At 43.7% G+C, this 12,983-nt stretch overlaps 1 protein-coding gene across 1 annotated transcript in view; it reads left to right on the forward strand.

Annotated features, from left to right (window-relative positions):
• The window catches only part of cobl (cordon-bleu WH2 repeat protein), a 52,597-nt gene that overhangs the window by 15,540 nt on the left and 24,074 nt on the right, over positions 1 to 12,983 (forward strand). The window contains exons 2-8 of the mRNA XM_080540865.1: positions 2,066 to 2,260; positions 4,070 to 4,280; positions 6,060 to 6,288; positions 6,912 to 6,956; positions 7,736 to 7,824; positions 8,266 to 8,331; positions 12,515 to 12,688. Coding sequence (XP_080396991.1) covers positions 2,066 to 2,260; positions 4,070 to 4,280; positions 6,060 to 6,288; positions 6,912 to 6,956; positions 7,736 to 7,824; positions 8,266 to 8,331; positions 12,515 to 12,688 — 1,009 coding nt within the window. The remainder of the gene's footprint in view (positions 1 to 2,065; positions 2,261 to 4,069; positions 4,281 to 6,059; positions 6,289 to 6,911; positions 6,957 to 7,735; positions 7,825 to 8,265; positions 8,332 to 12,514; positions 12,689 to 12,983) is intronic.

Below are 12,983 nucleotides of genomic sequence, written 5' to 3' on the forward strand. Positions count from 1 at the left end.
GAGAGCACAGTCTTATTTGGGTCATGGAATGTGAAAAGCCCCATAGAGACACTAAGCTCTTAATCAGGCTAACACAAGCATAGGGCCTAAACAGCTAGGTTAGTGTTAACATAGTACTCCTCCCTAATTACTGTGTGTGTCTGTGGGGTGGGGTGGGGAGCAGGGGGTTAGGGACTTTCTTACCACAACACTGGCCTGTCTCCTGCCATTGCTGTGCGGGCGTGGATGCCGTGGTGTAAGTTTAGTCTCTGTGTCTGTCTGAATTACTCATCAAGCTCATGATTGAGGATGACACTGCAACTGTCACAGAGAGTGGGAGGAGTCCAGGTCTTTGCACAGCTCACACAAGGGGACTCAAATGCACGGTCCTGATGTGTTAATTTACAGTAGCTCTTTTAAGTCGGTCTCAGTGATGAAACCAGGAGTCATTGTGTATTGTTATACAGGTGAAGTAAAAAAAAAAACCTTCATGGAGTTAGCCTACATACTTTGAAGAGATAGGATCATCAAGGACTTGATTGTCATTGGTTAGAGAAAACTCAAGGATTTGTTTCAATTGTGAAAACAAAAAACATAATATCCCAAGTCGGGTCACAAACCATCCAATGAAGTGGAGAGAGCACGGAAAAAGGTCCATTTGTAACCCAGTCACTGTGGAAGCTGCTCTTACTGCCCTCCTGTGCCAGCTCAGTGACTGAGTTTTCACTCTCTTCTCTCTCTCTCTCTCTCTCTCTCTCTCTCTCTCTCTCTCTGGGAGACTGGGCCTTCCCTAAAGGCCTCTTTGTGTGAGGTGTGCTGGCTGACTGTCCTGGGACAGAGACACGGCCACACTACAGTCTCTGTCTGGACCGGAGGTGTACAAGCTGTCAGCAAATATCAAACACACAGCCAGCCACACAAGAGGAGTGCCCAGCCCCAACCATTCATACCATTCTGCCATACACCAGTTTTGATCTTGGATGGAAGTCCTTTCAGTTCCTTTTCTGCCTTTCTTCGCAGCGAATGGTTAGATATTAAAGAAACAGTTTTGTTTTTGCACTATTGCATAATGAGTCAATGACAGTATTGCTCTCGGTGGTAACGGATACCGGACTTTGCTGTTAATGATTAACCATGACAAGGTTAGAGTCCACACACTATGGTATGTGTCCCGTGCATTCCTGCTGTCTGCCGCACAGAACAAGGTGTCTTCAAGACTCCTAGACAATACACTGTCAGTGCGGCCCAGGCCTTGGAAGGATTTACAAAAACTGGTTGATATAATCAACACGCCAAGGACTGATTTGACGTGAGTGAGACAGTTTTACTCAAATGCTAATATTTGCTTGGAGGGAGAGAAAGGGTTCATTGAAAGGCTTTGAATAGAATAGCCATTAATCATTGTTAGCTGTATATTAAAGTCAACAATAGTGTGTGCTGAGACAGAGCTACGGTGTGTTTTGACACATGTCAAACGCATAAAGAGCCTGGGTTAGATGATTCACAATATTTTCTCAAAGGTTTTCAGGGTACTGCACAAAATATGTCAAAGTGACAATTATCTTTTAGAGTTGTTTAAAAATGAAAAGCTGAAATGTCTTGAGACGATAAGTATTCACCCCCTTTGCTGTTACACTCCAACGATTAGCTCAAAATGCAAAAACGTCTTCAACAGGTCACTGAAGTGTTGAATTGGGTCCATAATGAGTGCAAGGCTAATAGTTAAGACCATAGATAAGACAGAAGACACACACGTCTACATGGAGAGCATGCTGGTTATCTTTGTTGATGTTTGATAATGAAGGCTCATCGTTTGAGATTTGATTGGAACAAAGTCACAGTGTCACCCTGACAACCAATAAACAGCCTTTGCATATCTGCAGACTCTGTTATGTAATCCTGGAAGACAGAAAGGCGTTAATATTCTAGTTGACTTTGAGGTACGGAAGCAGTTGTTTGTTACTTTCCTAACATTTGTCTGACTGTCGCTGCCTCTTTGAATCACTGTGACCGGTCAACAGTCCAGTCAAGACCAGTCAAGAAAACAAACGCATCCTTCATTTCTCTGTTGGTCTCTGTCACACAGGAGGAGAATGAAGTCCCGAGCCCCTCCACCGCCCCCGGCCCCCGAGCCTGCCCCACGCAGGATCTTCCGTAACGCAGTGCCAGATGGAGGAGGGCAGGGCAGCATGGACACCAAGGAGAACATCCTGCGGCCCAACGTGGACCTCCACATCACTCTGCCACAGGGCTACCAGACCACCAGCACTGTGGATGGGAGGTGAGAGAGACCACACACACACACACACACACCTTCCTCCTTGCATCCCAGACTTTACAATTGAGTATATGCAATATTCAGAAGCATGTCTGGCTCTGCAAGACTCCAAGCTAACTAATATCTATGGGTTGGTTGCCTATTATTAGAAGTGGATACAACTTCCATGGAAACTCACTGCTCTGGTCATTCTTCACTGGATAATCAAATTCTCTGGATTTCGCCTGGTCCATGATGACTGGACGCTGGGGTTTGTTTGGCGAAGAGAAAAGTGCAAGTAGAGTGTTGTTGAATGGTTCATAACTGTTAAGGTACAAGGAATACATCCCAATCAATGATACATTGATATACTTTGCATTATGATGAAGAACCGGTGTCAATATCCTCTTTAGCTTACCAAGGAAGGAATGAAGTTGTCTATTGAAATATGCATTTTTCTCCCTACCGTTGCCATTTTATCTCAGAGTCTAGAGTCCCTCCAGGCAGACAGAGCCTTGGTGTTTTCGGGGTCTGTTTGGGTGTGTCAGGGGGGCCTTTTCAAGGTTCCCGCTCTCAGTCACTCAGCAGCAGCATTGTGTGTGTGTGTGTGTGTGTGTGTGTGTGTGTGTGTGTGTGTGTGCGTGTGTGTGTGTGTGTATGTGTGTGTATGTGTGTGTGTCTGTGTGTGTGTGTCTGTGTGTGTGTCTGTGTCTGTGTCTGTGTCTGTGTCTGTGTCTGTGTCTGTGTCTGTGTGTGTGTGTGTGTGTGTGTGTGTGTGTGTGTGTGTGTGTGTGTGTGTGTGTGTGTGTGTGAAGCTGACCTGTCGGCACTCTCTGGCCTTAATGAGTGTCTGTCTTGTTGGAGCAGAGAATCAAGGCCACCCCTCATGCAGCAGAACAAGGGGCTCTGTTAATGACCGGCATGTGGATAACTCACTTGTCTCTCTCGGCTCTCTCACAGTGAGGTCGGAACAGTAAGTACTAGTCAACCAAAAATAGGACGAGGGTCATCCCAGTTATCTTTTCCGTTCCCCCCCCAGAGCAATGAACATTGTTGGCGTTTGTCACTTGTTGTTTTATGGGACGACATTTCTGCTGCCTCAGTACCTGATAAAGCTGGAGAAGGTGTTATACAGCTCTGATAAACACCTGGTTGACGTATGCAGAGGACAGCTAGAAACCTTCCCCGTTCATCAAATTCATTGACCCTGATGCAGTGAAGTACAGATAAATGCTGTCGTCACAATTGTTTTAACGTTTATTCTCAATGTCAAAACGCCAAAAGCTTTGTCTCGAAAATCTCTTGTTGATGTGTTAGTCATGAGGTTTTAGAAGGCCTTTTCCCAGCAAGCAACAGAAGGAGGCAACCGTATAGGATGTATATATATATATATAATAGGTTTCTCTCAGGTTTGACAGTTGCCCCTCTTGCACCTGATCAGTTCTCATGCCATGTCACATGGGACTTCATACGATCCAAACACACAATACTAAGATATCATATCCTAGGATCCAACATTTTATTTCTATGATTAGACCAGAACAGTCTCAGCTGCACCTACATTTGCCATACTAGAAAAGAATGAATCCAAACATTTGTCACAGAGGTCAAACCGTTCAATTAGCTTCGATTTCAAAACTTGCCGGCGTATATCATTCCGTAAGCCGAGCGGTTCTCTGTGCGCCATGCAGTGTAATTACAGGTCTTCCTATTGGAGCTAAAGGAGGTAACCCTATCTGTCACTGTGTCGTGCTCTGACGAGCATGCCTGCCTGCCTGCCTCCTGACTGCTTTCTCCTCTCTCTCCTCTCTCTCCTTCTCCTACTCCTCTCAGCAAAGCGCTCATGGACCTGCTGGTGGACCTGTGCAGCCAGTACCACCTGAACCCGGCCTACAACACCCTGGAGCTGCTGTCCTCCGAGGGCTTGCCCTTACCCTTCAAGCCCAACGCCCTGCTGGGCACCCTGGACGTGGCCTGTGTCCTCATCAAGGAGAAAGTGTGGGAGGAGAAAGTGGTGCGCAAGCCGCCGCCTAAAGTGCCAGAGGTGAGTCCCTGGTCCTGGCTCTCTCTCTGTGTTCGTTTTTTTTTAAACGGTTTTGTTTTTGTCTTACTGACAATTGATAATGAATTGGGATTATTCAGAATAGAGAATTGGAGAATGTTATGTTTGCTGTGTGATTGTTGTGTGACATTTTTTTGGAAACATCAGTTTGATCTGGGCCTTTTGGCTACTGAGGTTGTGTGCAGGGTAGGGAGTGTTTTAGATCCAGTGATACTGTGTTCTGCATGCATTGAACCTTTGTTTGGTTGAATATGAAACACTATTTAACTGTGTCATGGCCCTTCTCTACATTTGGACACTGAATGACTGCAGCAGGAAAGGCCAGTAAAGCCTCAAAGGGCTAATGCTAAGGTAAGGCAGGTGTGGTAGCCTACGAGGCAGCGACAAGGCTGTTACAGGTTGCTGTCGGAGTGCCTTTTCTCTCTGTCTCCAGTGTCTCCTGGTCTCCTCCTCCTACGGTGTGAATTTTTCATGAGTGCCTTACCTTTAGTTACCATGCATTATTTCTACTCTATTCTCAGGGCTGACTGGCCTGTTTTCTCCCTTTGACCCCTGGAGGCTAGCCACCGTCTGACACAGTCTCACTCTGTTCTCTCTCTGCATTGACGTTGGACGTTCAACTTGAATAACTGACAATTCTGTACTGAGCTGTTAATGTGGCCGTAATATATATATATTATTTTTTTTTGGTATGGATATGTATAATTATTATTATAAAATACGTTTGCATTTGATCATTTGTTGATGGAACAAAAATGCAGTAAACTCGTATCAGTCCAGTGCAATGTCCTCGTAAGACGCTTCAGTAACTATCTGAATGCACTTCAAGGGCATTAAAAGCCTTCAGATTTGTACAGGACCCTTGATTCCTAAAGGGGTTGACATTTTCAGTCAAAGTTTATCGTGAAGCCTCCCGCATCCTGTATCAGTGTGGGACTACCGGGCCTCTGTGATAAGGGCAAGCAGAACAGAGTGGATGCTCTCTGTGTTCTTCATAACAAAACACCTCGGCCCCTCTTAACGCTGGCACTCTCCTGGTGATCCCTCTCCATGGGTACACCATACACCCTGGGACCGGCTGGGCTTTGGCTGCGCACACACAGGCTCTCTCTGTGAGGCCCCGAGCCTCAGTTACCTCAGAGTACAGTACCGTCTTCAATGCCCACACACCAGGTCTGCCCAGCCCTGTCCACAAATCGTGAGCTTAGAATTATAAGGTTCTATCTCCGTTTAGGGTAGTTCAGAGATATTGAGCGTCAACGTTTTTACATTCCATTATGTTTTGTGAGATGAAACCTTTGTATTTTATGAATTACTAACTAAACATTTTCAACATTTTAAAAATAACACCACACAGGCATTAATAAGCATCTAATGGATCAGATTATGTAAAAAAACTCAATTTTGACCAAAAAGACGTTCTTTTAGGGAAAAGATGAACTTAAAAAAAAAATGTAAGTGAAGGGGAAATAACTATGGTATTTACTAATAATGACTTAGTAATTAAAGTATCTTTTTTTTTTTTTTACAAATGTATTCGTCGCATGACCCTTTCTGTCTATATCTTGACCCTTTCTTTTTCCTTTACACCACTCTCATTTCTCAAGTCCCGTTTCATTCCGTCATTTCTTTGGGCCAGGAGATTTTCCTGATTCAGGTTAACTGACCAATTGACATGGTCCCCTAAAAAAATCCTCCTGGCCCTTATGTGATTGCCAATATCCACAGGCCCCTAAATGCCCTCTTTTCTCCCCATGAAAGAAAACGGTGCGTCTGGTGGTGAACTACCACAGGAGCCAGAAGACGGTGGTGAGGGTGAACCCCCTGGCGCCCCTGGAGAGCCTGGTGCCAGCCATCTGTGAGAAGTGTGAGTTTAAGTCTGCCCATGTCCTGCTGCTGAAGGACAACGTCAGCAACCACGAGCTGGAGCTGGACAAGTCTCTGACCCAGCTGGGCATCAGAGAGCTCTACGTGCTGGACCAGACGCTGGGTAAACGACGTCCTATACCTCTCACAACAACATAACTGTATGTTATCTTCCGTTGTTTCCTTCAACCTGTGTCATCATCGCCAAAGAAACTGTCAATTTCTCAATCGTTGCAATGAATGGTACTGCAAGAGGCTTCTTCTTTCTGTTACGCTGCCCTTGAAAAACGATAATAAGCACTCACACATGAGTGTGTTGTTGTTGGTTCAAAGTAACATTCACTTCACAAGGCATTACTGTATAAGTGTGTGCTGTACTGTTCTATCTGGAAATAGAAGTCAGTGAGGGACGGCATGCTCATTTTTATCAGGGGTGGTACTGCAGAATAATTAAAACGTGAGTTTGTGTTTACATTTTTGCTTAAATGAGCTTTGATAAGCACATGCCTTTCAGGGTGTGTACTCTGCCCAAGAGAGGCCATAATGGTTAACCATTAGAACATGATGTAACCTACTGAGATGTAACGATGCTTTAACTAGGGGGGCCACACCCCTCCCTTCTCTCCGGCTATTGTCATATATATGGTAGCGTTAGTTAAAGATATTCTATATCTTGATTTATGATTGACCTATGATCTACGAGGGCCCTTTCATTTAATGGTGTTGAAATGATGTGATTGTTTCCAGTTCTCCAACCTAAAATGGCTTCTGCACCCGCTCTTAATTACTCAGGTATTCCTCTGTCTGCAGCGGTCACCAGCGGCCATAGTGTCTCCACCCCGTAGTTTAACTTTTTGGTGTATTTATATTAACCCTGCTCCGTCCTCCCATCACTCCATCCCCCCCCCCGTGGGATATGCTTGCTTGCTTGTTTGTTTGTTTGTTAGCTACTTATCTTAGATTGTAAGATACATGGGTTGTTGTTGTTGTTGTTGTTGTTGTTGTTGCATTCTAATGTGTCATTTATCATTCTGACTCTTAGTTTCATTTCAATATAGGATATCTAAGCCCCATCTCAACATTTACTGTAAGCAAGAACTGCCTTAGTAAGTTCAGATTGTACATCTGTTTTGCCATAAGTGTGATGTAGAATACTGCTTACCAGTGATAACCTTCAGGCGTACAGTGTATTGTCAACAGGGGCTGTTCATTAAACCTATTTGGAGCTTCAATAACACAGTCGATGCAGTTATATTGGAAAAGTGTAGTTGTAGCGCCATCTACTGTTGGGATGATCGGCCATAGTGCATTCAGTACAGTAGGTCATAGAGGCTATGGTTTGTTGTTTTATGTGAGCGTTCTAGGTTTCACTGTATGCATGGGCTGCATCATTTATACCTTACATGACATGCGTAATATAATGTAGGTTTATAGTTGCTTGGTGTGGTGTTTAACCCATTGGTGCATCTGGCCAATAACTTGAATGAAACCTTTCATATGAATGAATTGATAGAGATCCAAATGTTTCACTTTGGAGTGAGCTGAAATGTCTTGCCCATGTCCGTTGGTAGAATCCATCCGTTCCCACTCGTCCAGCATCAGTGGGTCTGAGAAGAAAGGCCTCCTGGGATTCCTCAAGTTCAACAGAAGGAGATCAAAGGTAAGAGACACAATACACTGTCAGTATGTCTCCTTTTGGAGAATTTGACTTGGCTAATTGTGTGCTCGAAAAATACTAATAAGTTGAAATGCAGTAAAAGGCTCCGACTATATCTGTATATACCGGTAGTATACATACAGTATTACCTACATTATGGTAGGTATACATGGTACAGTAAGAATAATGCAAAATTGATGTGTTCTGTTATACCTTGGTATGAATGAGTAAAGGAAAGTTCCCATGTAAGATACACATGTAGTCCCTGGCCTCAACTAACTAACATCTGATGGCTTTCAATGAAAATGACCACTCACGTTACTGTTAGTCTCATACCATGCTAACGGGCTGTAATGATGCTGCTGAACTGTATACAGTCAGATAACTGCATGCTTTGTAGTTGCATTCTTCCATATTGCATGTTAGTTGTGCGTTCCATTTCAGACTGAAGAGCAGGACATGGATGATCTTGATGATAATGTAATACAAAATACTGAAAAGTGCTCAAATGTAAGTACTAACCCTCTTCTGAAATGGCAGGATGGTAATAATTGACATCTTGCATATTGATTTACTTTTTCTTTTAATACTCACCTCTCGCTTTTGAAAAAAATACAATAGAACGTTAAGAATAATAATCATCTTAGAAATCATGCTTTGCAACACATTTTTCTAATGGTATGTCAGATTTCATTCATAAATGTGTTCTTGATTAGAAATGAGCAACACCTCAGTTGATTATGTTGGTTGGACGGCTCACCTTCCACTAGATGGCAGAAGTGACAAACTGATTCTAGATAATTTGCCATCTAGAGAATGTAACGTTTTTGCAGTAAGCCAATCTGAGTTATTCATTATGTGTCCTTTTTTATCAGCTTTAAACAGTGACACTTGTTGGGAAATGTATCATTTAATGAAATACATAATAATAATGGAGCTGGAAAAAGTATGCAGTGGAATTCTTTTTTGTTTTATTTTGTTTTATGAAAAACATTGTGAAGAATTCCACTTATTCCAACATATATATATATATATATATATATATATATATATATATATATATATATATATATGTTACGGTACATGTGGGAATACGGTACATGTGGGAAAACTAGGGTTAGGGTTAGGTTCTACGTCCACTTGGTACATGCTGGCATGTCTAACCCTACCCCTAACCCTAACCCTACCCCTAATCCTAACCCTAACCTTAACCGTAGCACCCTAGCACCTAACCCTAACCCTAGTTTTCCCACATGTACCGTATTCCCACATGTACCGTATATGTTACGGTACATGTGGGAAAACGGTACATGTGGGAAAACTAGGGTACGGGTTAGGTGCTAGGGTTAAGGTTAGGGTTAGGGTTAGGGGTAGGGTTAGGGTTAGGGTTAAGGTTAGGGTTAGGGTTAGACATGCCAGCATGTACCAAGTCACCCTAGCACCTAACCCTAACCCTAGTTTTCCCACATGTACCGTATTCCCACATGTACCGTAACATATACAGTATATATATATTAATTGTGCTAATGCTAGAATAGATTTGATTTCCGGAGAGTATTTGACAGTATGGTAGACATTGTCCAGGACTACCTAGTAGAAATGTTATTATCTGTTTTACAAGATTACAGATTCATTTATTGCGGCCATCTGTGATTCCCTTCAAATCAGTATGGCTGTTTTATTGGATTTCCCTTCCCATGAGCCCTTGGTGGAGCTCTCCAGTTCATTTGAGTCCTCTCCCCTCCCTGCTCATGTGTCCTGGTGTCTCCTGCTCTTACCCGCCGCCTCATTTATCATGGTGAAACAGTGGCTGCCCGCAAGACTCTCACTCACTATCATCAAAGCACCGGGATCCTACCTGCCTCATTATGGCTCATACAGCTGGAAAGATAGGCAGAGGACGTATGTTAGGCCTTTCTGTTTATCTACAGTATTGCATTGACAAGCGAAAAGATGAAGTCTTGTGAGGAATTTGTATTTATCTCTTTCATATACTGAATCTGAGGTGCTTATGAAGCATCAGACATTACTGTTTTATCAGCTGAGTTTTGAGTAGGTTGCGGATCAACGCAAGAAGAGACAAGACTATCAGGCCTGCTGTGTACAAAGATGTTTGTACGTCTTGTCCTGAATGAACATATTTTAGGCATTGTACCAGATCACAAGAACTAGGTGGTGCCTATAATTCATCAGACAGTCATTTCGTTTTTGCTGAAATTCTCAAGTAGTAGTGAACTTCAGTCCATTTCCACCATGGATACACATGGGAGATTGATATTGCAGTTTCTTCTTGGAGTCAGGGTGCAATTGCTGAAGTTCAGGTGAACCTTTTCAAACTTTAGATAACAAAGAGCCAACAGCTTTTTTTTTGGGCTCCCCGCTGCGCGTGATTTCAGATTATATAATGCATTCTGGCAGTTCCTGCTTTGAACATTCCGTTCCAACAGCTGAGTAGAGAACACAGTCTCATTTAATTCTCCAATTGAAAAATCTCCCTCTAAATTTGGAACGTGTGTTAGTTTTGGTCTTTCAGAATTGAGCATACAGTGAGTGGATGAACAGAACCCTCTGAGAGAGTGATAATATTAACTGTTTACCCACGCTAATTTTCGTGTGAGAGGGTCGGCCACGAACACATGAGCGCAGTGTGAAAAGTTCATCAGGAAAGGCTGGCTCGCCGCCAAGAATCACTCCAGCTCAAGGCTGTCTGAGAGTGCTTTCTTTTAGTCAGCTCGGATTTTCTCAGCCCATGGCTTAGGACCAACCAGCAGAGGAGTGTTTGGAGTTGTTAGAGAGGAATGTTTGCTGACTGTACAGTTATATGTAGCCTACTATATATAGGAGCATCTTAGAAGGGAAGAGTGCAAAAGCTAACTAGTAAAAGTAAATGCTACTTTGACTGGTCATGTACAGTACTGTAGTGAGGTGCACATTATTCAAACCAATTAAGATACTTGTGAAAGGTCTTATCAGTAATATTGTTCGATTGTATTTTTGCTTTACAGTAGCTCTTTCTGCTTATTCAAGCTTAGGAAATCATTTGGCAACTCAAGTCCCCCTCAGAGCATCACTCTCCCCGGTAGGCAAGACTGGCCAGTCCCTGGTGTGCTCTGCACCCCTTCCCTGCCCTCTCACTGACCGTACTTCCATCCTCTGGCCTTCCTGCACATTGTTCCGTTCACTCGGAGATGAGCGCTTGCTTCTTCACAAATAAACTCTTAAGGACTAAAACTTAATGTTCACTTATTACTTGACCTCTTTCTTCGATTCCCATGCCCAGGAATGGTCTGCAACAATTAATCTGGCTTAATGCACACTCCTTTAGTCTTAATGCACACTCTTTTAGTCTTAATGCACACTCTTTTAGTCTTAATGCACACTCTTTTAGTCTTAATGCACACTCTTTTAGTTTTAATGCACACTCTTTCTTAAAGTTTCAGTAAAGTGAACCGTTATCTTTGCTGTACAGAGTTGTCAGGCTGAGAAGTCCAGGCAGTCCCAGTGGCTCCTTTAGATATTCAACTATACTTTGATCAGTCTTTGATCAGTCTTTGATCAGTTCCCATAACTCAGCATCCCCCCCCCCCCCCACAAACGCACACACACACACACACACACACACACACTCCCCACCCACCACCCCCTGCTCAGCCCGACATCATTGTATTTGCAAGCAATCTGGGCTGAATAGCAATTAGGATGACTGCAGCTGTCACAACGTGTCACAAAGCGTTCTGATTGGACTGTAGCCTTAAAGCTACTTCCTAACGACGTCCTCCTTCAAGACAGTCCACCTTTTCCAATGTCCCAATTCTCCCACTTTCATACTGTAACAAGAGAATGAGGATTGAGATTCAGCTGTGGGCAGAACCAAACCATGCCACCCTTCAGGAGGGACCCTTGACCTTTCCACTGTCAACCATATCCACCCCAATCAGCCATATCCACCATATCCACCGTATCCACCCCAATCAGCCATATCCACCATATCAACCATATCCACCCCAATCAACCATATCCACCATATCCACCCCAATCAACCATATCCACCATATCCACCATATCCACCATATCAACCATATCCACCATATCCACCCCAATCAACCATATCCACCCCAATCAACCATATCCACCATATCCACCATATCCACCATATCCACCATATCCACCATATCAACCATATCCACCATATCAACCATATCCACTCCAATCAAGGAGCGTGTTTCACCTCTTTCTGAGACCAGACTCAAATTAGTCAGTTACCTGACATTTAAATACCACATTTAAGCTCTGTTCTTTTGTTTGTGAGGGTGTTTTGAATGTGTGTGTGTGTGTGTGTTTGTGTGTGTCTGCATGTGTGTGTACACATGTGTACACATGTAAGGGGGTGGTGGTAGCCTAGAGGTTAGAGAGGCCGGCAAGCAATCGGAAGGTCGTTGGTTCGATCCCCACCTCAGGAGAGAGCTGCATGTGCCCTTGAGCAAGACACATAACCCCTAATTGTTCCAGGGGCGCCGACCAGGGCTGACCCTGTGCCTAGAGCAAAAAATACCACATTCCAACAATTGATTGACAAGTTGATTGCATGGGAAATAAAAAAAACATGATTATTATGACATGTGCGTGGTACTGTATCCCTTTATATGTGTGTGTGTGTGTGTGTGACATTAACCCTCCTCTGGTGTGTTTCCAGGGCCTGTCCACCGTGTCCATCTGTGCAGAGGACCGCCCTAGCACCCTGGGCCAGTCCCAGTCGGTCATGAACATCTCCAGGATGTCCCCCAAAGTGGAGCCCAAGAAGAGAAGGGCGCCAGCACCCCCAGCCCCCACCCCATACGGGACTCAGTACTCTGGGGAGGCCTACCAGGTGAGAAGGCTACAACACAATCAACAATGATGCTCTACTGTCTGACTACTCTCTCTCTCTCTCTCTCTCTCTCTGATTCAAATCCAAGCCTTTGGATCCAAGATGTTCTTGAATACTTAAGGGGGTAATGGTAAGCTTTGTTTGGATCAGCTATAAACCACATCAGAGAGAAGTGCATTGTAATCTAATTGTGGCGCTAATGAGGTAGAGGTGGATTATGGGCTATGTTGTTTTCTTGTGGACTTCCTTCCTACTGTAGATAATTTGGTTTGTTTTGAGCCGTGTGTTCCTAGTG

Source organism: Nansenia antarctica (assembly GCF_963989245.1).
Source record: "Nansenia antarctica genome assembly, chromosome: 10".
Classification (NCBI taxonomy): Eukaryota; Metazoa; Chordata; class Actinopteri; order Argentiniformes; family Microstomatidae; genus Nansenia; species Nansenia antarctica.